General features: G+C 45.6%; 1 protein-coding gene across 1 annotated transcript in view; it reads right to left on the reverse strand.

Annotated features, from left to right (window-relative positions):
- Positions 1 to 1,031: 1,031 nt before the first annotated feature.
- Positions 1,032 to 24,082, reverse strand: part of rad18 (RAD18 E3 ubiquitin protein ligase) — a 358,590-nt gene continuing 335,539 nt past the window's right edge. The window contains exon 9 of the mRNA XM_086001346.1: positions 1,032 to 5,388. Coding sequence (XP_085857472.1) covers positions 5,301 to 5,388 — 88 coding nt within the window. The 3' untranslated portion in view covers positions 1,032 to 5,300. The remainder of the gene's footprint in view (positions 5,389 to 24,082) is intronic.

Here is a 24,082-nt window from a genome sequence, read left to right on the forward strand (position 1 = left end):
TTACTCTCAGAATCTCCCGCCCTGTTTACTCTCAGAATCTCCTACCCTGTTTACTCACAGAATCTCCCGCCCTGTTTACTCACAGAATCTCCCGCTCTTTATACTCACAGAATCTCCCGCTCTCTTTACTCACAGAATCTCCTGCCCTGTTTACTCACAGAATCTCCCGCCCTGTTTACTCACAGAATCTCCCATTCTGTTTACTCACGGTGCTGTTGGATTTTTTTATGTCCGCCTGAACAGGCAGACAGGACCTTGATTTCATGTATGCTCATGTATTCACCCGAAAGGTAGCATCTCTGACAGTGCAGCACTCCCTCAGTACTGTACTGAAGTGACAGCCTAGATTATGCTCAATTTGGGCATGAGTCAGTGTCTGAGGGGAGAAAATGGGATCAAGCTGCAAGAAAGTGAAGGAATTCTGTCATTAATGTCTAAGAGAAGCAGCCATTACCTGTGGAAATTATTGGCAAGGCTATCTTCAGTTATCTAACTGGAAAACTGAATACGTGCACATGTAAATGTACCACCGTGACAATGTTGTCCAAGCAACTATAAATCTTCCATTCATAAAGAAGTCCCAATGGAGTATTAGCGACTCTCGTTTCCAATGTCACTAACACTATGTTCTACAATTCAGGCATTACTGTCCCAAATTGCTACAAGTTCCCAACCTAAAACAAGACTCAAAAGGAATAAAGACAAGATGTTATTCTGCTGTAACCATTTACACCTCCTCTGGACCCATCTTTTGTTTCTATATATTACCACCCCCTTTTTGCCTTGCACCATCATCTTGTCATTTAATTGCATTGGCCTCCACCCCATCACAGACCTTCCCTTTTGTTCTTTTCCTGCCCCCTTTTCCCTGGCTCTGTACTTGATTAAAAACTGTCCCTTTCGAACATCTTCTGGTTCTGCTGAAGGGTCATCGACCTGAAACGTTAACTCTGTTTCTCTCTCCACAGGTGCTGCCTAACTTGCTGAGTGTTTCCAGCATTTTCTGTTTCTTATTAAAGATGAGATGAAGATACTTGTACCAAAATCATCCACTTTATTTAAAAGGAACAAGCTACTGTCTAAAAAACATTTGCCAGTTACGTAAGCCACAGAAGAAAGGAGTTATATAAAACTATTCAGGCATTGGAAAGAGACACTGAAGTTTCTATTTTTCAAACTACATGTTATCTCTCAAATCTGGAACAATGATTCTTCTTCTTTCATTTCATGTCAAATAGTTATTACAAAGGTTGAACATCAAGAATGCACACAATTTGTATTCTCATAATCAACACATGCTTTTGATGGTGTGGCAGTCCTCCAGGTTTTAACCTTCACAACTCTCCACTGATGGTAATCATTAGTATGAAGAGAGTAAGGATTAATTGAATGAGTATCATTACAGAGGACACAGTTTACATTATCAGGCCATCTTGCTGGTCACAATCTGAAGTGGAATAAAATGAAATGCAATTGCATGGAAAGAGGAACTGAAGTCCACATAACTGCTGTCCTGTAACACCAATTAAATGGAAAGCTGCATGTTCTCCAACTCAGGCTGTAATGAATTGCTGTAATTATGACAATCCAGCATGCGAACAGTTTGTCAACTGCCAACATGAGTATGTTTGAATCTAGAAGTAAGTAATGGCAAAAGCAGATAATTATAATAAGGACATATGTTTGTGCGATGGTTTATTTGTAGTATCTCAGTTTGCAAGCCGCACAAAGAACCACCTGCACAACACTGATGACGACAACAGATGAAAAGCCTGGTAATGCTGATTACTCACCTCCATATATAGTACTTTTGTATTAGGCTGCATATAGTGACACCACAAGTCCCCGTTAGAATGGAGATGATTGGGTAATTCCCCCATCAATCACGCACTGGAAACCGCACTGCCGTAACTGACTGGGATTGATTTTAAGCACATAATTTAAATGTATTATGTAACTATCCTCCACTCACTGCATTTTGTTGGAGAAATAATCCTGGTTTTATCAGGAGACTCTGCTGTAGTTTTGGTCATGAGTTCTGTTTGCTGTAATTCGTAGAGACTGTGTTTGCTAAGTAAATAGACTGAGTTTGCTATAAAATAGATTCTGTTTGCTGTCAGTCCTACCATAAGACCCGCCCTGCCTCCAGCTCATTGGCTGATACTGTTGTGTTAATACTCACTTTGTTTGTATTATCTAAGTAACAATAGACAATGCAATGGTTGAAATCACTACAAGCATCGATCAATAAAGGTGCTTTCCACCCTTTATAAAGCACCTCTTAAGGCCATTCATTTCTTTTAGACTAAGGAGATCTGACACCTTAAGATGATAGCAAATAAATTCAAACAAACCCTGACTGACATAGCCTCTTAAAAAACCTAGGAGCGAAAAACTTGATAAACCGATCAACAAACTCAAACCCAAATGCTATGTCATTTTAAGAAGTATTTCTACAGTGCCGTGGCATGCTGGGCAATGTCTGTAGAGCAATTGGACAATTAATGAAAGAATGAGAAATATTACACAAAAACATAATGTAGAGGCGAGACTTGTGGCAGGACTTACAGCAGACAGAGTCTATTTTACAGCCAACAAAGTCTATTTACTCAGCAAACACGTCTATTTAAACAGAGTCTCTACGAACTACAGCATGCAGAACTCATAACCTCTTGGGTTATACAATACACTTAATTTCCTTCCTTTATCCTCTACTGTTGAATAATTTGGCCTGAGTAACACTTCAACTATGAGGCAAGAAAAATCTGTTCATGGTCTGAGGCAGAGGCCAGACAAGACTGTGCCAATGTTTGCAGGTTTCATTAGGGTCTAACTTTAAACAAATGATGATTGTGAAAGTGCCAAAATTGCTCCTTACAGCTTTACTAAAAGAAAATCTCAAATGTACCATGTTTCAAACTAACTTATCTTGGTCCTAATGTTCTGGCAATGGCGCTTAACTTTATTTACAGCAAGGCGGAGGAGAGCGCGCTCTCTCTGCTAGCTGGCACTGTGAGAGATTTTTATCCTAAGTCCATTTGAAGTGTGGTTTGACCCAGCAATACCAGTAGAACATCTGTCCTTTCACACTTGGGTTAAGTTCGGAGAGAGCATTCTGAGCTGTATAACACTAAGGTTGTGATTACAGGTCTGTCACGGGCAGTGGTAGTTTTAATGGGAGCAATTGGAGGTGATGCATTAGGACTACCACACAGTAAAGCACTTGGGGTTTGGTGTGATTTTTCTCATCATGTATTGACAACAGTGGAATACAATATACTGACCAATACATCAATCCTGTGTTTGGTGACATGCCCTAAATTATAGTTGGGTAGAACACTTACTGGTTGCATAATATTAGCAAACTCTTCACAAGTTTATGTAATTAAACCTCAGCTTCAAATTAAACATTGATATGGATGGAAGGAAGGAATAATCTCATGAGCTACATGGAATTCAGGCAACACTGTCACGAAAATGCCTTGCTGGGGGTCCAACCATTCCTTTATCTTTGTGCCAGATGAGCCAGTTTGGATCAGATTCATGCCACTCACTTATTCTCATAAGTACAATACTGAAGGATCTAGTGTGAGGCTTTGTCCACTGAGAACTTCATATATTCAAAGAGATGGGACCTCAGCTTGTCAATACCACATGGTAAAACTAGGATTGTTTGGGAGGTAACGCAGTCTTTTGGAATCTCTTGTATTAAGAAATATTCCTCAATTGGAATGCATTAAAAAAGACTAGAGTACGAGCTAAAATTGTCTGGTCACAACCCAAAACATAACCTGCCAGTAATAAACAGACACACTGGCAACCAAACAAGTGGTTACATTGAGATCTGTGCTGTTGTTTCACTTTGAAGACAAGGTGATTTCATAAAAACAATAACCTGTGGCTGTTGCCTCACTTCCTCCCTCCATTTCTATAAATAAATCCCATGCCAATCCAATTACATTTGTTTTTTTTTCCTTCTCTCTGTCCAATTTTCTTTTGAAGTGTTTTTGAAGACTTTTGCTGGGTTATGATTTTTTTGAATTTAATAATAATTTGGCCTCATTCCTGTACCTCGCCCAAGTGGTACAATGTGTATTAACAGTCTTTTTAATCCAGGGGAGGGGGCACAGGAGGCAGTTCGGCCAAATCTGAAACCTGTCCTCGCCCATTATCCACACAAATGCACTTAGTGATCAGGAGAGGGAAACCCAGCTGAGTTTTCCTCCCCCTAATCAAGGGGTGATGATGCCAATTGCACTATTTCTATGACCACCCCACCTCAGCGGATCAAGTAGAATATGTATACAGAACACTAAATGGCTGAATTACACTCACACAACTACACTGCAATCCTACTGGACTACTCTATACACACACACAGTTAATAACTATTGGACCTCTTTCAAATATGTATATTTCTTCACAGTCACCTGTTGAGACATACCATGTGCTAGTACACCAGTGGGAGGGCCATGGGTCAAATTCATAGCAGGCATTTCAGACTCACCCTTAAAGGGGGTTCATAATTTTAACATTGGCTGATTCATTTGGCTCTCCCAGGATGCCTTTTCCAAAGGCAGCCTTTGTTTTTTTAGTTTCAGGGGGGCTATGTACTTCTATACACTTCTTGCATAGAGTGGACCAGCAATTCCACTGTAAGGACATTATTCCTTGCATTAATTCCAGGAATGACCTTGCTACAGTTAAAGATGGAAGAGAGAAAAGACACAGAGAAAGGGGACAGAGGCAGCGACAGTGCACTGAAGCTCTAAAAAGGCTGCGCAAAAGGAGGTATTGAGACACGGGTTCATTCCCACAATTTGCCCATGTGGAGAATTCTGTGCCTCATCATACATATAAACAGGTAGCGAGCAGTAGGCAACAGGAAACAAAAAAAAGGTCAGTGAGTTAAATACATTATTCTTAGTCATGTCCTCATTGAAATATGACATGTATGCTGAGGATATATTCCAGCCCTGATTCCAGTCACGTGAGTTGTGTGCCACTGTTCCAGCTATTTGCACATTTATAGGAACTTACCCTTAAAATTGCAGGCAAATTGCAATGGCTCAGCCTTCAGTGAAACAGTCTGGCATATAACACTCCAAGTATATCCCTCACTCCTTTTACAATCATTAAAAATAAACTTTGGAGATCATTTATATGAATATTCAGTCTCACGTGCGGACTCCTTATTGTGGAATACTGATCATGTTCTGGTTAAAAATACATTTTCTTTGTACGCAACTGGGAGTCCTAGTTCTTATTGGAATCTTGTGTCATGTTTCGTGTTGGAATGCTCACTTCCTTGCCCGTTTGTTTTCAGAACTCCTTTTCCTGAGCAGTCCTCTCATTTTCCTTTTCCCTGTGCTCACATTTGACAATTCGCTGAAAGAGAAGTAAAATGTAAAGGAAATCAAATTAACAACAGGTATTTTATTTGGCTCAGTTACAAACAATTGGGCTGCTGAACCACAAGCACTGAAAGATCTCATAGAATTTCTTCACTTCAATAGGAAGCTGGCCCAACGCTGGGAGGCCCAAGTGAAGGCCAGATGCTCCCATTAAGTGGGATGGATAGTCAACACTAAGCGTGCTCCCATGTGCCCCCTAGCGGACAGCTCAAGAGAATGGCACTGGTAGGGCTACCCTGACAGCTTAGTGAATTTAGCTATTGAGTTGCTGAGGCACAGAGACCAGGGAGGTCCCAGGTTTGATATTTGGTCTGTGCTGAATTAGCTGATCTCAGAAAGGGTGGCAACAGGGGTATCACAATTAGCTTCAGGGCTAAGGGAAGGAAACAAGTGGTCAAGGTCCCCACTCCCGATCTTTATCCAATTACTCCTGCTGAAATGTACCAATGCATGTCAGGCACACTATGGTGCATTCCATGGCCAGAAAGCCCGTTAACAACCACAGTCTAGGCTCACAGATGAAAAAAAGGACTGAGCTACAGAAGAGTACCCAGAGCCTTTGGAACATCAACAAGAGGCCAAGGCCTTCAGGAATGGAGTGGGGGAGGGAGGAGGGGGGGTGCCGGGAATGAAGCAGGAGAAAGAATGTCATTGGTACAGGGCTTGCTTGCCTACCTGCCTTCAGGAAATGTGGTCACGACAGGAGAAGCAAGCAAACATAATAAGCTGAGGACAATGAGAACAAAATATTTAAACATGACTTTCAAACCCACACCTTTCCGATAATTAGACCAGTACATGAGTCAAGGCTTCTTATTTCATTTTGCAACCTTCCCCTCCCCAGATTGTTCTCTTACAATGTGAAATAAAAAATAATTAAATTCAACTTCAAACATGTTCCTCCTGAATACGATAATCAAACATAAATGATTAGCAATGAGCATCCCTTATTAATTAATAAAGAAATGTCCTCCTACCAAGCTGCAATACTGGAAGTAGAAATGGATTATACATCAATCAGACTCAGAATACAGAATGGAGGAGTGAGAATGTAATACATGTTTGGAATTACTGAATCAACTTCAGGACATGATAAAGAAGTTTAAAGGAACACTTTACCAAAGCAACAAGTACAAAATTGATGTGGCTGATTCAGCAGGTAACAGTCGGTGCATTTGTCACCTCTGCTGCATTTTATTTAGTGTGTACAGGGCCACCTAGAGTCTACTTGGCTTATTGTCTGTCCTTCCCCACTGAATAATTGCTATGGTTTGGCAAAACATAAATCTATATTCAGCAGGGACTAAAAAATATTTTCTCAAGATTGCCCTCAACTTCAGAGATATTGTCACTAATACAGCAGAACAGATGTGCTGCAAGGGACACTTTCCACTGCCTTCCCATGCTGGAGCGTGTCATGTGGGCATTGCTCGCAAGTCATGTCATGTCACATGCACATACCTCATGGGCTGGAGCAAGTTACATGCATGTAGCTCACTGGCTAGCTCATGTCACACGCAGGGTAGCATGTGGTCTATTGTATCAGCTCCAAGTGTCCCAAGGGACATCCAAGTCGACTGCAAGACCACCAGTTTGGGAAGGTCTCCCTCCCACTGATGCAGACAACACTGGCACCGCAGTCACAAGCTGACACTCGATATTCAGTGCTGTCTTTTCTATTCATACAATGTGAACACAGTAGGATCAAAACTGGGCTTTACAGGGTTCCTAAAAATTAAAAAAGACAGGATTGGCTCAGTTGGTAACGCACTCGGCCTCTATATCTGAAGGTTGTGGTTCCAAGCCCCACCCCAAGACTAACAATCTAGGCTGGCACTCCCGTGCAGGACTGAGCAAGTGCTACATCATTGTTGGTGTTGTCAGCCAGATGAGGCAATGTCCTATCTGCCTGGTTTGGTGGGCGTTCCACTGCACTAATTCAAGAGTAGAGAATGCCCTGACCAAGACCCCTCTCTTCCTCCTTCAGCCATCACCAAAAACAGTTTAACTAGTCATTCATCTCATTGCTGCTTGTGGGATGTTTGCTGATCCAGAATGGCTACCACGTTCCCCTACAGTAACAGCCACTGAACTTCAAAGTAATGCATTGCGTGAAGCTCTTTGAGACATTCCAATGTGATAAGGCACTACGTTAATGCAAATGTTATTAGAGAATTACATCATCCCTGATGATCTGGTTAGCATCACAAAACCACAAACCTTCAATGAATAGGCACAGTGACAAATCCAAAATCTGTCCTGTTTGATGTCATTGAGGTCCATTTAAAAAAAAAAATGATGACTTGATGATTATTATAGTTTGTATTGGAAGGGAATCCATTAATTAGGCAAATGATTTCCCAGCCAACTTGCCGAGTGGATGTGGTACGTGAATGATAATCAGACGTGAATACCCTAGGATGGTTACCTATCAAGGCTAATGGGCCATCCAGCCCAGTATCTAAAATCAGAGATGTCTTTCTCCCAGACAGATTTGCATAAGGAGGCTGTGCTGCTCTGGCATGGAATCAGAGTTTTCCCTCTCCTAGATACGGTTGGTTCACAGCAACTTATTCCATTCAACCCGAGTTTCCCCAGGAAGGGCTTCACCCATTCATTGCCCGGGGGCGCGCCTCTACACTGTTGTATCCCAGCAGAAGACCCCCTGGAAGGCCAAGAAGCACCTAGCTCTCAACCATTACAGATGACTTCAGGACCCTGAGAGATGGGGACGTACGATCCATCAAGCCACACAATGAATGAGCATGCTACAATGTTGAATCCCCTTGCAAGTGCCGCCATTGATTGGGGGGGGGGTCAGTCTACTAGGAATGGCGCCTCAAATCAATCACCTCAACTATTTTATTGCTTATTTGAATCATGGCAGAACTATGTTTTACGTCTTAGGTCTGGATGCTACAGACACAAATCATCATTCCTAGTAGTTGGATTGTCAGAACTGTTTTGTTCTGTCCAAGAAAAAAGGCCGTCAGCTACTCCTAAATCTTTTGACTGACGAGAAACAATCTTGAACACTTACAAAACCTGCACATAAGTTGCCTGATTCTCATGGCAGGGGGTGTCCCGTGGGACGTCTCTCTGTCAACTCCATGCCCAGGGAGAGTATATTCTGCAGTCTCTGGCAATTGCAAGAATTCTTCTTTTTCCATCACTCTGAAATGAACATGTGAAGGCTCTGTGAGGTGGGCTCAACCTCACATTAAACTTTTGTGCAACAGAAGCTGGTCATGGGGAATTTGCAAAGAGTCACTTTTCTTTTTATCAGTTTGCCAATGGCAATTAGCGACTTTATGCTGTAAATTATAGAAACCGGCTCTTCCAAATTCCTGTTACAACTTAATTTTTGCTTTTAATAATCTTGATTTATAGGTCATAGCATGTGTCTCACAGTCTGACAGTGCAGTTCTGACGAAAGGTCATCGACCTGAAATGTTAACTCTGTTTCTCTCTTCACAGATGCTGCCTGACCTGCTGAGTTTCTCCAGCATTTTCTGTTTTTATTTCAGATTTCCAGCATCTGCAGTATTTTCTTTTTGTATTAGTAATTATTTTTTCAGTGTCTTAAGACTAGGACATGAGAGAGCTTGTGCCCGTTCAAGCTTATATTAAAAAAAAGTGTTCTGTTCAGCTCTGGGCAACCCTACGTTGTCAGATTTTGTGTGTACAAGGTCAAATTCTTGTTTGTAGGAAATTAATATTCACTTTTCCCTCTCCTATTTACTGTTGGTTCACAGCACTTTATTTTGTATTATTTCATTTTTATATTATATACTATGCTAAACACGAGAGAAATATCTGCTGCAGCCTGAAAATCGTCATGGGCCCGTTTATACAAGTTGCACTTACGGGTTGACGAGACACTCGCCTCAGAAGCTTTGGTTAACAATATTATCGCAATAATCACAGCATTTCCACACTTTGGCACATTTTCATTGTTGTGAGCCATTGGCAAAAGAAAAAACAGACTTACATTTATATAGCGCGTTTCACATCCCAGAACGTTCCAAAGCCTTTCAAAGCCAATTAATTACATTTTTGAAGTGTAGTCACTGTTGTTTTGGTAAGCAAACACGGCAGCCACAAGAAGAATCCCTGCTCTTCTTTGAAGTGTGGCATGGGATCCACCCAAACAGATCAAACCTTGGGTTAATCAAAGGTGACACCTCTGACAAGAGAAAGTTGTATTTATATGGTGCCTTTCAGGACATCCCAAAGAGCTTTACAGCTAATGAAGTACTTTTGACGTGTAGTCACTGTTGTAATGTAGGAAATGCAGCAGCCAATTTGTGTACAGAAAGTTCCAATAAACAGCAACCTGTTTTTAGTGAGGTTGATTGAGGGATAAATATTGGCCAGGACACTGGGGGGGAACTCCCCATCTCTTCTTCGAAATAGTGCCGTGGGAACTTTTACATCCACCTGAGAGCAGACGGGGTCTCGGTTCAATTCAATTTTTATTTGCCATATGTACTAGTACAATACAATGGAATGCTTATTCCCCGTAGGGACACGTCAGCTATTTTTACAGCGCCGTGTTCAGAAAGTCAATTCTTTGGCATCCAGTGGCAGTGGGAGCATGATGTCCCTCAGCCGCTCCGTCCTCCTCGTCACCACGGCCTCCTCCTCACTGTTGCTGGCTCGGCTCCACATGTGGTGGCCTGCTTCTCCAGCTCACCCTCTGGCCACCATTCCCGGCTCCCCTCCTCCCAGTCGGACTGCGAGTCGTCGTGGCTGCTGCTGCTGCTCGATGCGCTGTGCTGCCTCCGCCCGACTTGCCGAACACATCCTCCGGTCGCCGCGGCCTCCACGGTCCGACAGCCCGGGCCTGCTTCTCCCGCTTCCGGTCCGGCCTTAACGCCTCATCTGAAAGATGGCACACCTTCGACAGTGCAGGACTCCCTCAGTATGGAGAAGCAAGTGGGAGGAGGTGAGGGCAGGCTGGGGAACCAGTTCTAAGCAGGAGTAGAGGTCTAACATGCAGAAGGCCTGCATATGAGCCTCCCTTGTCCAGATGAATACGGAGTAACATGGGTTTGGAGAAACTGCAGGTCTGAGGGTGAGAAGACGATGCTAATGATGGGCAAGGTTGGGGTTCAGGGTGGAAGGATAATAATTGAGATTTTTTTTACTTGCGAATGGGAATTTGCAAGATATAGTGAAGTACACTGTGTGTGCTTGTGTACTTTGACTGTTTTGTTTTGTGAATGTGAAATGAAAACCAATCAGGATACTCTGTATTTACATTCATGTTTCATATGTCCAACACTTTCCCACAACCTACAGTAGCATCAAACAAGCAGCAGGTGTAAAACTTTTAATTACAAAGAAGGTCATTCAAAGGAAGACCACAGCACAATGAGTAATTAATGAAAAGTAAATTTTAAACAGATATATCAGGAAAAGCTTCTTCACTCAAAGAGTGATAAATATTTGACACACAGTTGAAGAGTTTTTTCAGTCCACATTATTGATTTGGACAGGTCAGCGCTTGATCACTATTACTGAATAATCATTGCTGAATAATCACCAGATCTGTGGTGCATGGATTCAAACAGTCCACGCACATGCCAATCTTGGGTCCTTTGATCTAATGTACCAAGTACTTCAATACCAGTGTAACCTCCTGTCAGCATTTGTCAACCACAGCTACAGACTGCAGTGAAGAATTCAGGAAGTGGCTAATAGGCAGGGAAAAGCAGATCAGGACTTGGTAAAGCAGACGGCTGGGAAGAGACAGAACATCAGGACTCAGGTGGTCCTGAAGCGCTCTAAAAGTATTCTCTTTTCCCTCTGAAAATTTTCAGGTCTAAAAGGGAACTCTAAAGCTTCAGGTGGAAGTATTTGCTTTGCAAAGTTCATGTTTGTGAAGTGAAACCTGTTCCATTTTACCACAAACAGATTAGAAGCACTAGATTGCTAATTACTGTTCATAGTTTTGGGACAGGAAAATAATTTCAAAACTTGTTCACAGAATAAGCTGTGAAAATGTTTGTCCTGTAACAATACACGATGATTTGAGGTAAATCTGATCAATATAATCAAACCCCAATGATTATCAAACAAATGCAGCCACACAGATATATATGGGTATGGTTTTGGCAAGGACAGATGGATTACCAACAGTGATCACTAAAACCAAGTGACATTGTATGGAGAGAATTAATGTCCTAGAGGGATGAACTCTGATGGGCCAAAAGGTGCTTACTATCCCTGACTTGTGCTTTAAAAGAAGCGACTCATGAGATTGAGGCACCCAGTAACACCTCACTGGGACCCACTCTGGATCCCATGGCTGATTTACATTACGTGTAGCCTGTGTCTCCCCAATACCGAATCCCCCCTGTAACTCACTGTACAGGTCCACAATCCCTTATCCGCAATTCCGAAATTCGAAAAGCTCTGAAAACCGAAAGTTTTTTCGTGGAGCGTCACTCGTGTGCACGACATGACCCGAGTGGCGCCAAACATGACCCGACGCGGCCGATGCTTGACCCACCCAGGTGTGAGGCTGTAATACTATTTATAGTCTTTATTTATCTCACTCAGTGTAAATATTCATAAGGTTCGCTGCAGGAATATTAATGTGTTTGCTTACGGGGTGCTGCCCAGACCCCCGCTAGGGTGTTACCGTAATACCGTTCTGAAATCCGAAAAATTTCGAATTCCGAAACACACCTGGCCCCAAGGGTTTCGGATAAGGGATTGTGCACCTGTATTAGGTTTCTTTTCCACAGCTCAAAGATGTTTATAGCAGGTCCAGGCTGCCCTAAGGAAAGGAAATCCTCACATTGCTTTAATTTAACAAGTGTTTTGTTCCTCCTCCAATTTTTCTCCCAATCTCCTTTCTCGTGAAGGCGGGAACCCATGCGGTACAGTTTCACGGGCGCCAAGAGCTCAAATGCCTTGCCCATTGATCCTGTGCGACTATGCAGAGTGAGCATTAGCAGGCTGTCTGATCTCCAGGGGTGGGGAGCATCACAGCTAAGCCTAATCCTCTCCAACTATTTGCTGAATAGCAGTCAGGAGTGGGATCCTTAGTTGATTCCCCCCTTCCTTACCCAGGGACGCAGAGACCAATGGGTGTGTAAATGACAAATGCATTTCAATATAGGTAAGTGCAAGGTGGTGCATTTTGGTAGGAGGAATAAGGAGGCCACCTACTCCTTGGAAAATAAGGGGGGAATTTTAACCCTCAAAAAAAGCAGGTGGCTCGGGGTCAGACGGGAAGTTAAAGTGTTAAAAATCTGAATCCCGACCAGAACCCGCCTCCAACCCGCCCACTTCCGATTTTAACGCAGGCGGGCTGGGGGGCAGCGGGGTGGGCGGGCAGCTATCCCGCTCCGAGGAAACACTTCCACCTGAAGCTTTAGAGTTCCCTATTTAAATATTATAATGAGGCTGGCATGCCTCAGGTTTAACTATCATTTTAAATTTAACTGTGGCTGGTCGGGTTTTGCAGGCCTCATGAAACCTGCCAACTAATGGAAGGCGAGGGCTGCTGGACCCAGGATGCAAGCGCTTTTACACTTACCTCGTGAATCCAGGGTCTCTGCCTAACCCACTCCCTGTGATCGGAGAACCTCTCTCTCTCTCGGCCTCTGATTCCCCGCTTCCCATGCTCCTCTGGCCCCCTGCTTCCCATGCTCCTCTGGCCCCCTGCTTCCCATGCTCCTCTGGTCCCCTGCTTCCCATGCTCCTCTGCCCCCCTGCTTCCCATGTTCCTCTGGCCCCCTGCTTCCCATGTTCCTCTGGCCCCTGCTTCCCATGCTCCTCTGGCCCCCTGTTTCCCATGTTCCTCTGGCCCCCTGCTTCCCATGCTCCAATGGTCCCCTGCTTCCCATGTTCCTCTGGCCCCCTGCTTCCCATGTTCCTCTGGCCCCCTGCATCCCATGCTCCTCTGGCCCCCTGCTTCCCATGCTCCTCTGGCCCCCTGTTTCCCATGTTCCTCTGGCCCCCTGTTTCCCATGTTCCTCTGGTCCCCTGCTTCCCATGCTCCTCTGGCCCCCTGCTTCCCATGTTCCTCTGGCCCCCTGCATCCCATGCTCCTCTGGCCCCCTGCTTTCCATGCTCCTCTGATTCCCCGCTTCCCATGCTCCTCTGGCCCCCTGCTTCCCATGTTCCTCTGGCCCCCTGCTTCCCATGCTCCTCTGGCCCCCTGCTTCCCATGCTCCTCTGGCCCCCTGCTTCCCATGCTCCTCTGATTCCCCGCTTCCCAAGCTCCTCTGGCCCCCTGCTTTCCATGCTCCTCTGATTCCCCGCTTCCCATGCTCCTCTGGCCCCCTGCTTCCCATGCTCCTCTGGTCCCCTGCTTCCCATGCTCCTCTGGCCCCCTGCTTCCCATGTTCCTCTGGCCCCCTGCATCCCATGCTCCTCTGATTCCCCGCTTCCCATGCTCCTCTGGCCCCCTGCTTTCCATGCTCCTCTGGCCCCCTGCTTCCCATGCTCCTCTGGCCCCCTGCTTCCCATGCTCCTCTGGCCCCCTGCTTCCCATGCTCCTCTGGCCCCCTGCTTTCCATGCTCCTCTGGCCCCCTGCTTCCCATGTTCCTCTGGCCCCCTGCTTCCCATGCTCCTCTGGCCCCCTGCTTCCCATGCTCCTCTGGCCCCCTGCTTCCCATGCTCCTCTGATTCCCCGCTTCCCAAGCTCCTCTGGCCCCCTGCTTTCCATGCTCCTCTGATTCCCCGCTTCCCATGCTCCTCTGGCCCCCTGCTTCCCATGCTCCTCTGGCCCCCTGCTTCCCATGTTCCTTTGGCCCCCTGCTTCCCATGCTCCTCTGGCCCCCTGCTTCCCATGTTCCTCTGGCCCCCTGCTTCCCATGTTCCTCTGATTCCCCGCTTCCCATGCTCCTCTGGCCCCCTGCTTCCCATGTTCCTCTGGCCCCCCGCTTCCCATGCACCTCTGGCCCCCTGCTTTCCATGCTCCTCTGGCCCCCTGCTTTCCATGCTCCTCTGATTCCCCGCTTCCCACGTTCCTCTGGCCCCCTGCTTTCCATGCTCCTCTGATTCCCCGCTTCCCATGCTCCTCTGGCCCCCTGCTTTCCATGCTCCTCTGATTCCCCGCTTCCCATGCTCCTCTGGCCCCCTGCTTCCCATGCTCCTCTGGCCCCCTGCTTCCCATGCTCCTCTGATCCCCCTGCTTCCCATGCTCCTCTGGCCCCCCCAATGTCGTCTACCTCTCCCCCCGTGCTCCTCCTGCCGCCCCCCCCCCCACCCTGGTAAAACTGGCTCAAAATTTTTGCTTTGGGTGTACATAGCTTTACTTCTGTTTCAGTTATTTGAACTCTTGCTTTGAAGTACACAAGGCTATATTATAGACATCAGAATACACAAAAAGCAACAGTCTGCAGTAAAAAAAAAACTGAATGAACAGTAGTTTTCAAGGAATAACAACAGAAAATGCTGGAAAAACTCAGCAAGTCAGGCAACATCCGTGGAGAGAAATTTGAGTTGACGTTTCGGGTTTGATCTGCAGTATTTTGCTATCGTACTAGTAGTTTTCAAGGAGCTGGCTCTGTTTCAAAGAGCCGGTGCAGATACGACAGGCCGAATGGCCTCCTTCAGTGCTCATAGAGACATACAGCACAGAAAGAGGCCCTTCGGCCCATCGTGTCCATGCCGGCCATCAAGCCCTGTCTATTCTAATCCCATTTTCCAGCACTTGGTCCGTAGCCTTGTATGCTATGGCGTTTCAAGTGCTCATCTAAATGCTTCTTGAATGTTGAGGGTTCCTGCCTCTACCACCCTTTCAGGCAATGAGTTCCAGATTCCAACCATCCTCTGGGTGAAAAAGTTTTTCCTCAAATCCCCTCTAAACCTCCTGCCCTTACATTGAAACTATGCCCCCTGGTTATTGACTCCTCTACTAAGGGGAAAAGTTCCTTTCTATCTATCCTATCTATGCCCCTCATAATTTTGTACACCTCAATCAGGTCCCCCCTCAGCCTTCTCTGATCCAGGGAAAACAACCCCAGCCTGTCCAGTCTCTCCTCATAGCTGAAGCACTCCAGCCTAGGTAACATCCTGGTGAATCTCCTCTGCACCTTCTCCAATGCAATCACATCCTTCCTATAGTGTGACGACCAGAACTGCGCACAGTACTCCAGCTGTGGCCTAATTAGTGTTTTGTACAGCTCCATCATAACCTCCCTGCTCTTATATTCTATGCCTCGGCTAATGAAGGCAAGTATCCCATATGCCTTCTTAACTACCTTATCTACCTGTCCTGCTGCCTTCAGGGATCGATGTACATGCACACCAAGGTCCCTCTGATCCTCTGTCCTTCCTAGGATCTTACCATTCATTGTGTATTCCTTTGCCTTGTTAGATGCCTTGCTGTAAGATGATTCTAGTTAATATTCACCTTTGTATAGTTTTGGGACTGAGGAGGATGACAAACAGAAGAACAGAGCACCCCTCTTGTCCTCGGTGGAGAATGGATGAATTTCACCTGATCGAGGCAGGAGAATGCGAGTGATGGGCAGTTCTGGGATGAGCTAACTAATGGAAGATAATGCAAATGAAATAAAACTCAGGGAGTCACCGAGGCAGGAGGATTGGAGTGATGTAGAGCCCTTGAGTTTTTTTTACATTGCGATTGTAATTTAAATACTCAACGACTTAGCAAAATTTAATTTTATTTTGTATCTATACCAGTAGAAGGAATTTAGAGCAAATATTTGCCATCCCAGTTCATTGATTCTCTATAATTCAGAAAATTACTAATGTGAGTTTGTGAACCGAAAACCAGCACAACTTTATAGGAATCCTCCGGCCCCCCCGATCAGCCACTTCGGTCCTCCAATGTGCTCCCGGTCCACACCCCATGCTCCTCTGCCCGCTCGACCACCCCCCCCACCACACCGAGCCCCCAGGCAATACCTCCCTCCCTCCTCTTTGCGGCCTAGTGCCACACACGTACCCGCCCGCAGCCAGCCAGCAACTCAATCTGGCTGGCTGCAGGTGGGAAACAGAGGCTGCCAATGCAAATCAGGCCCTGCCGTTAAATTTGGCAGGGCCTATGGGGAACCCGTTCTGCTGGGTTTCCCGACCGCTTCCAAGCACTCCGGGCCCAACCCACCAAAGTATTAAAATTCAGGCCTAAGAGTCTAAATGGGTCAGAGGAGCAAAGGGATCTAGGGGTACAGATACACAAATCAATAAATGTATCAATGCAGGTTAACAAAGCCATAAAAAGTGCAAACAAAGCACTGGGGTTCATTTCTAGATGTATAGAATTGAAAAGCAGAGAAGTTATGTTAGACTCATATAGAACATTGGTTAGACCACACAGAGTACCAGTCACAGTTCCAGTCTCCATATTACAAAACGATAGAGGCACTGGAGCAAATGCTAATAAGATTTATAAGGATGTTAACAGAACTGAGAGGTTATAACTATGAAGAATAACTGAACAAGCGGAAGCGCTTTTCTCTACAACAACAACTTGTATTTATATAGCGCCTTTAATGTAGTAAAACGTCCCAAGGTGCTTCATAGGAGTGTTATAAGACAAATAATTTGACACCGATCCACATAAGGAGAAATTAGGGCAGATGACAAAAGCTTGGTCAGAGAGGTAGGTTTTAAGGAACGTATTAATCATAGATAGGTACAGCACAAAAGGAGGCCATTCGGCCTGTGCGGCTCTCTGCAAGAGCACTTCAGCTAGTCCCACTCCCCCACCCTTTCCCCGTAGCCCTGCAAATTTTTTTCATTCAGGTACTTATCCAACTTCCTTTTGAAAGCCATGATTGAATCTGCCTCCAACCACTCTTTCAGGCAGTGCATTCCAGATCTTAACCACTCGCTGCGTAAAAATGTTTTTCCTCATGTTGCCTTTGGTTCTTTTGCCAATCGCCTTAAATCTGTGTCCTCTGGTTCTCAACTCTTCCGACAATGGGAACAGTTTCTCTCTATCTACTCTGTCCAGACCCCTCATGATTTTGAACACCTCTATCAAATTTCCTCTCAACCTTCTCTGCTCTAAGGAGAACAACCCCAGCTTCTCCAGTCCATCCATGTAAATGAAGTCCCTCATTCCTGGAATCATTCTCGTATATCTTTTCTGCACCCTTTCTAAGGCCGTCACATCCTTCCTTAAGTACAGTGTCCATAATTGGACACAATACTTCAGTTGAGGCCAAACCAGTGTTTTATAAAGTTTAATCATAACTTTCTTGCTTTTGTACTCTATGCCTCTATTTATGCTTTTCTAACCACTTTCTCAACCTGCCCTGCCACCTTCAACGATTTGTGCACATATACCCCCAGGTCTTTCTGTTCATGCACCCACTTTAGGATTGTACCCTTCAGTTTATATTTCCTCTCCTCGTTCTTCCTACCAAAATGTATCACTTCGCACTTTTCTGCGTTAAATTTCATCTGCCACGTGTCTGCCCATTTCACCAGCCTATCTATGTCTTCTTGAAGTCTATCACTATCCTCCCCAATGTTCACTTTATCCTTCCAAGTTTTGTGTCATCTGTAAATTTTGAAATTGTGCCCTGTACACCTAAGTCCAAATCATTAATATATATCAAGAATAGCAGTGGTCCTAGTACCGACCCCTGGGGAACACCACTGTATACCTTCCTCCAGTCCGAAAAACAACTGTTCACCACTACTCTCTGTTTCCTGTCACTTAGCCAATTTCGTATCCATGCTGCCACTGTCCCTTTTATTCCATGGGCTTCAACTTTGCTGGCAAGCCTATTATGTGGCACTTTGTCGAACGCCTTTCGGAAGTCCATATACACGTCAACCGCATTGCCCTCATCAACCCTCTCTGTTACCTCATCAAAAAACTCGATCAAGTTAGTTAAATTTGCCTTTAACCATGCCTAAATCCGTGCTGGCTTTCCTTAATTAATCTACATTTGTCCAAGTGACTGTTAACTTTGTCCCTGATTATCATTTCTTTTGAATTCCCTTTTAAGTTAGCTGCCAATCTATTCTCATACTCTCTCTTTGCCCCTCTTATTTTCTTTTTCACTTCCCCTCTTCATTTTCTATATTCAGCCTGATTCTCACTTGTAATCCCAACCTGACATCTGTCATACACACTCTTTTTCTGCTTCACCTTACTCTCTATCTCTTTAGTCATCCAGGGAGCTCTGGCTTTAGTTGCCCTACATTTCCCCCTTGTTGACTGTACCCGAACTATCTCCTCTTTAAAGGCAGCCCATTGTGCGATTACAGTTTTGCCTGCCAATCTTTGATTCCAATTTACCCGGGCTAGATCTGTTCTCAACCCACTGAAATTTGCCTTCCCCCAATTAAGCATTTTTACTCTAGATTACTCCCTGTCCTTTTCCATCGTTAATCTAAACCTTATGACACTATGATCACTGTTCCCTAAATGCTCCCTACTGACACTTGCTCCACTTGACCCACCTCATTCTCCAGAACCAGATCCAGCAATGCCTCCTTCCTTGTTGGGCCAGAAACCTACTGATCAAGAAAGTTCTTTATTATTATCCCAGTCTATATTAGGATAATTGAAGTCACCCATTATTACTCTAGTTCTTGCACCTCTCTGTAATTTCCCTGCAAATTTGCTCCTCTATATCTTTCCCACTAGTTGGTGGCCTATAGAATACACCTAGTAGTGTAATGGCACCTCTATTATTTCTTAACTCTAACCAAATAGATTCTATCTTTGACCCCTCCAGGACATCCTCTCTCTCCAGCACTAACATTCTCCTTAACCAATACTGCCACCCCACCTCCTTTCTTTCCTTCCCTATCTTTCCTGAACGCCTTATATCGAGGAATATTTAAAACCCAATCCTGCCCTTTTTTGAGCCTGGTCTCCGTTATTGCCACAACATCATATTCCCATGTGGCTATTTGCGCCTACAGCTCACCAACCTTATTTACCACGCTTCGTGCATTTACACACATGCACTGTAAACCTATCTTAGACCTTCTTGTATTCTCTCTTAATCTGACCCCACCTAATACCGTACTATTTCTTACTCTAGTGCTATCTGTCTCTCCCAATCCTTTGTGCACTTTGTTTCTCCTATCTACTGCTACATCCTGGTGCCCATCCCCCTGCCAAATTAGTTTAAACCTCTCCAACAGCGAGGACATTGGTTCCGGCCCTGTTGGGGTGCAACCTGTCCGGCCTGTATAGGTACCACCTCCCCCAGAACCGGTCTCAATGTCCTAGGAATCTGAAGCCCTCCCTCTGCACCATCTCTCCAACCACACATTCATCTGCTCTATCCTCCTACTTCTATACTCACTAACTCGTGGCACAGGGAGTAATCCAGAGATTACTACCTTTGCGGTTCTGCTTTTTAATCTCTTTCCTAGCTCCCTAAAATCTGCCTGCAGGACCTCATCTCTTTTTCTAACTTTGTCGTTGTTACCGATATGGACCATGACCTCTGGCTGTTCGCCCTCCCCCCTCAGAATGTTCTGCAGCCACTCAGTGACATCTTTGACCCTGGCACCAAGGAGGCAACATACAGGAAACTCTTTGGTATCCGGCACCAATGGGACCGGGATGGTGGCGGTTGATTAAAAATTCCGGATGACGGAGAGGGTTATCTACCAAGGCTATTTTTAACAAACAGAGTCAGACTCCTGTTATTGAGGTGTTCGGACTTCTGACAGCACCAAGAAGCCGAGTAGTGGCAGTTTGGAGAACTACCCCCACTGGCTAACTTGGCCACCGCGGGAGACTTGGACTCGGCAATAGTTCCGGTTATTGAGGAGTTGTACTCGGAGTATGAATTTTGCCAGTTAATAGAGAATTCTGGATATTTAGGTGCCGTTTAAACAAGAGTTTCCTGTACTATCCTGGAATCGGGTCTGCGGCCACAGAAACGCCTGTCTGTTCCCCTAACTATCGAATCCCCTACCACTATTGCTTTCCCGATCTTCCATCTTCCCCCCCTGTACAGCTGAGCCACCTGTGGTGCCGTGGACTTGGCTCTAGCTGTACTCCCCAGAGGAACAATCGGCCTCACCAGTATTCAGTACTGGTTGGAGACTGAGATGCACTCAGGGGGCTCCCTGCACTACCTGCTCGGTCCTCCTTGTCTGTCTGATGGTCATACATTCCCTCTCTGCCTGCACACTCTTATGCTGCGGGGTGACCACCTCCTGAAACCTGCTATCCATGTAGCTCTTAGTCTCACGGATGCACCGCAGTGACGCCAGCTGCTGCTCAAGGAGTAGAGGTAGCGAGGCGGAAAGGTCTAGGCAGGGAATTCAAGAGCTTGGGGCTTAGGCAACAGAAGGCACTGCCACCAATAGTTGAGCAATTATAATCAGGGATGTTCAAGAGGCCAGAATTAGAGGAGCGCAGATGTCTTGGGGGGTTGTGGGGCTGGAGGAGGTTACAGAGATAGGGAGGGGAGAGGCCATGGAGGGATTTGAAAACAAGGATGAGAAGTTTGAAATTGAGGCGTTGCTCAACTGGGCGCCAATGTAGGTCAGCGAGCACAGAGGTGATGGGTGAACGGGACTTGTTGCGAGTTAGGACATGGGCAGCCGAGTTTTGGAAGACCTCAAGTTTATGTGGGGTAGAACGTGGGAGGCCAGCCAGGAGTGTGTTGGAATAGTCAAGTCTAGAGGTAACAAAGGCATGGATGAGGGTTTCAGCAGCAGATGAGCTGAGGCAAGAGTGGAGATGGGCGATGTTACGGAGTTGGAAATAGGGGCCTTAGTTATGCCGCAGATATGCGGTCGGAAGCTCACTTCTGGGTCAAATATGACACCAAGGTTGTGAACAGTGTGGTTCAGCCTCAGACAGATGTTAGGGGGATTGAAGGAGTCAGTGGCTAAGGGACGGAGTTTACGGCAGGGACCGAAGACAATGGCTTCAGTCTTCCCAATATTTAATTGGAGAAAATTTCTGCTCATCCAGAACTGCATGTTGGAGAAGCAGTCTGACAATTTAGAGACTGTGGAAGAGTTGAGAGAAGAGGCGATGAGGTAGAGCTGGGTGTCGTCAGTGTACATGTGGAAACTGACACTATGGGCTGGATTTTCATTCAGAAGTCGGGAAGGAGGCGGGACTACAACTTTCGGGTTGTGGACCCGCCTCCATCGAGATGCGGTCAATCCACGCGATTTTCCCTTGATTGACCTTGTTGAGCCCGCCCAGCGGGCTCAGCAGGCCAATTGAGGGCCACCCGGCAACAGGTGACGTCACAGACTGAAATTTCATCTGTCAAGACGTGTTGACAAATGAAATATCAGTGTTTCACAGCTGTTTGAAGCTGTCAAACACTGACAGTCTTACTTCTAACCTGAGTCCTTCTATGCAGACTCAGTTAGAAATCACGCCGGCACTGAAAGCTGAAGTCTGTCACTTTTGACAGCTCGCGGCCATTCTGCTTTCACTGCCGGCTGAATGATGGACTCCCGAAGCCTAGCCACAAGGGTAATAATCTCTGGATTACTACCTGAGCCACGTGCAAATTTAGCTAGGGTAAATAAAATTAGAGAGTTAAATGCGTGGCTCAAAGACTGGTGTGGGAGAAATGGGTTTTGCTTCCTGGGACACTGGCATCAGTACTGGGACAGGAGAGAGCTGTTCCGTTGGGACGGACTTCACTTGGCCAGTGCTGGGACTAGAATCCTGGCGAATCGAATAACTAGGGCTGTAGAGAGGGCTTTAAACTAATTAGTGGGGGGGAGGTTTTAAGAGAGCGAAAAATAAAAATGACAGCGGAGAAGGCAACAGAGCAAGGTAGCAGTGGGGGGAATTAAAAACCAGAGCGTGCCAGAAAGGGACAGAATGTATAATGATAAAGGTAAAGTAGTAAAAGGGGTAAAAGCAGGAATAAATCGTCAGAAAACATATTTGAAAGTTCTTTATCTGAATGCACGCAGCATTCGTAACAAAATTGACGAGTTGACGGTGCAAATAACTACACATGGGTATGATCTGGTGGCCATTACGGAAACATGGCTGCAAGATAATCATGAATGGGAACTAAACATACAAGGGTATTTTACAATTAGGAAGGACAGACAGGAAGGAAAGGGAGGTGGGGTTGCTATGTTAATCAAGGATGGAATCACTGCAATAGTCAGAAATGATATTGGGTCAAAGGATCAGGATAGTGAAACAGTTTGGGTGGAGATAAGGGATAATAAGGGGAAAAAGTCACGAGTGGGCGTAGTCTATAGGCCTTCTAACAGTTGCAACTCTGCTGGTCGGAGTATAAATCAGGAAATAGTTGGGGCTTGTAATAAGGGAACAGCTATAATCACGGGGGATTTTAACTTTCATATTGACTGGACTAATCAAATTGGGCATGGCAGCATTGAGGAAGAGTTCATAGAGTGTATTAGGGACGGGTTCCTTGAGCAGTATGTAATTGAACCAACCAGGGGGCAGGCAATCTTAGATCTGGTCCTGTGTAATGAGACAGGATTAATAAAAAATGTCCTAGTAAAGGATCCCCTTGGAATGAGTGACCATAATGCAGTGTATGTACCTTTAAGAGGAACTATGTTTTTGAAGCCCCTGTATACTGTAGTACCAGTAGTGACCACTCGGGTATATAAGCCTGTGTAGCGTCTTGTGTTGTTAGTTCACCTCCAGACTTTGTTCAGTAAACACTTGTTAAATCAACTCCTGCATTCCGTGTCTCCATTAACACACGGATCTAACAGTGGCGACGAGTTAGAAACAAACTTACCTGCAATTCGGCAGCACCTCAAGGGGATCGATTCCTCAGACTAAGGTCGAAGCCAGAAGCAAGAAAAAAAAAATAACGCGAAGAAACTCGAAAACGAGGGCCAGGCTTGGTCTCCAGTCTGTGGTTTCCCCAGCTAAACGGGCTGGTGGCAGGTATTGCACTGATCCTTCCTGGGCTGCGGCGGGCTACAGCTCGATCGGGTGGCTCTGCAACGGGGCCGGGCAGCGAGTCGGGAAGCAGAAGCAAAGAGAGAGAGAGGGTGGAGCGCTCAGGGCGCGGCCGGCGTTCGGACCGAGCAGAGGGAGGGGAAAGTCCCAGAGGGTCCGCTCCACGACGGGAACGGTTCTTCAATTACGGAGAGAATATTGAAGCGATATATAAAAATAAAAAAAATAGAAATACCGCGAAAAGCTGCAGGTCGCAACGGGAACCGCGGAGAACAGCGTTGGCGGCAGCGGCAGCGGCGCCATCTTAACTCGGCGGGGAAGAAAGAAAAGCGCGTAAGCGCCATTTTAGATTTTCAAGATGCCGAAGACTGGCAATATTACTGCTTTCGATAGTGATATAGAAGATTGGACCACATATGTGGAAAGAGTGGAGGTATATAAGAACATGTAAGAACATAAGAAATAGGAGCAGGAGTAGGCCAATCGGCCCCTCGAGCCTGCTCCGCCAATCAATAAGATCATGGCTGATGTTCTTATGTTCTTATACAGGATCAGCTCTGACCGTCATGAGTCGACGGGATTACGAGCGGCTATTTCCGCATATACCTTTGAAAGACACACCCATTGTCTTGAAGACATATACGGGGCAGAAAGTATACCCCAGAGGGAAAATAAGGGTGCCTGTTGTATACAACGGCAAGGAAATACAGAAGTTGTATTTATACGTTCTGCAAGATGGTGGTCCACCGTTGTTGGGACGTGAATGGATCAGAAAGATAAGTTTAGACTGGCACTCCATTCAGGCACTGACGGTGA

Source organism: Somniosus microcephalus, chromosome 11 (assembly GCF_052327205.1).
Source record: "Somniosus microcephalus isolate GS21.2 chromosome 11, FLI_Smic_1.0, whole genome shotgun sequence".
Lineage (NCBI taxonomy): Eukaryota > Metazoa > Chordata > Chondrichthyes > Squaliformes > Somniosidae > Somniosus > Somniosus microcephalus.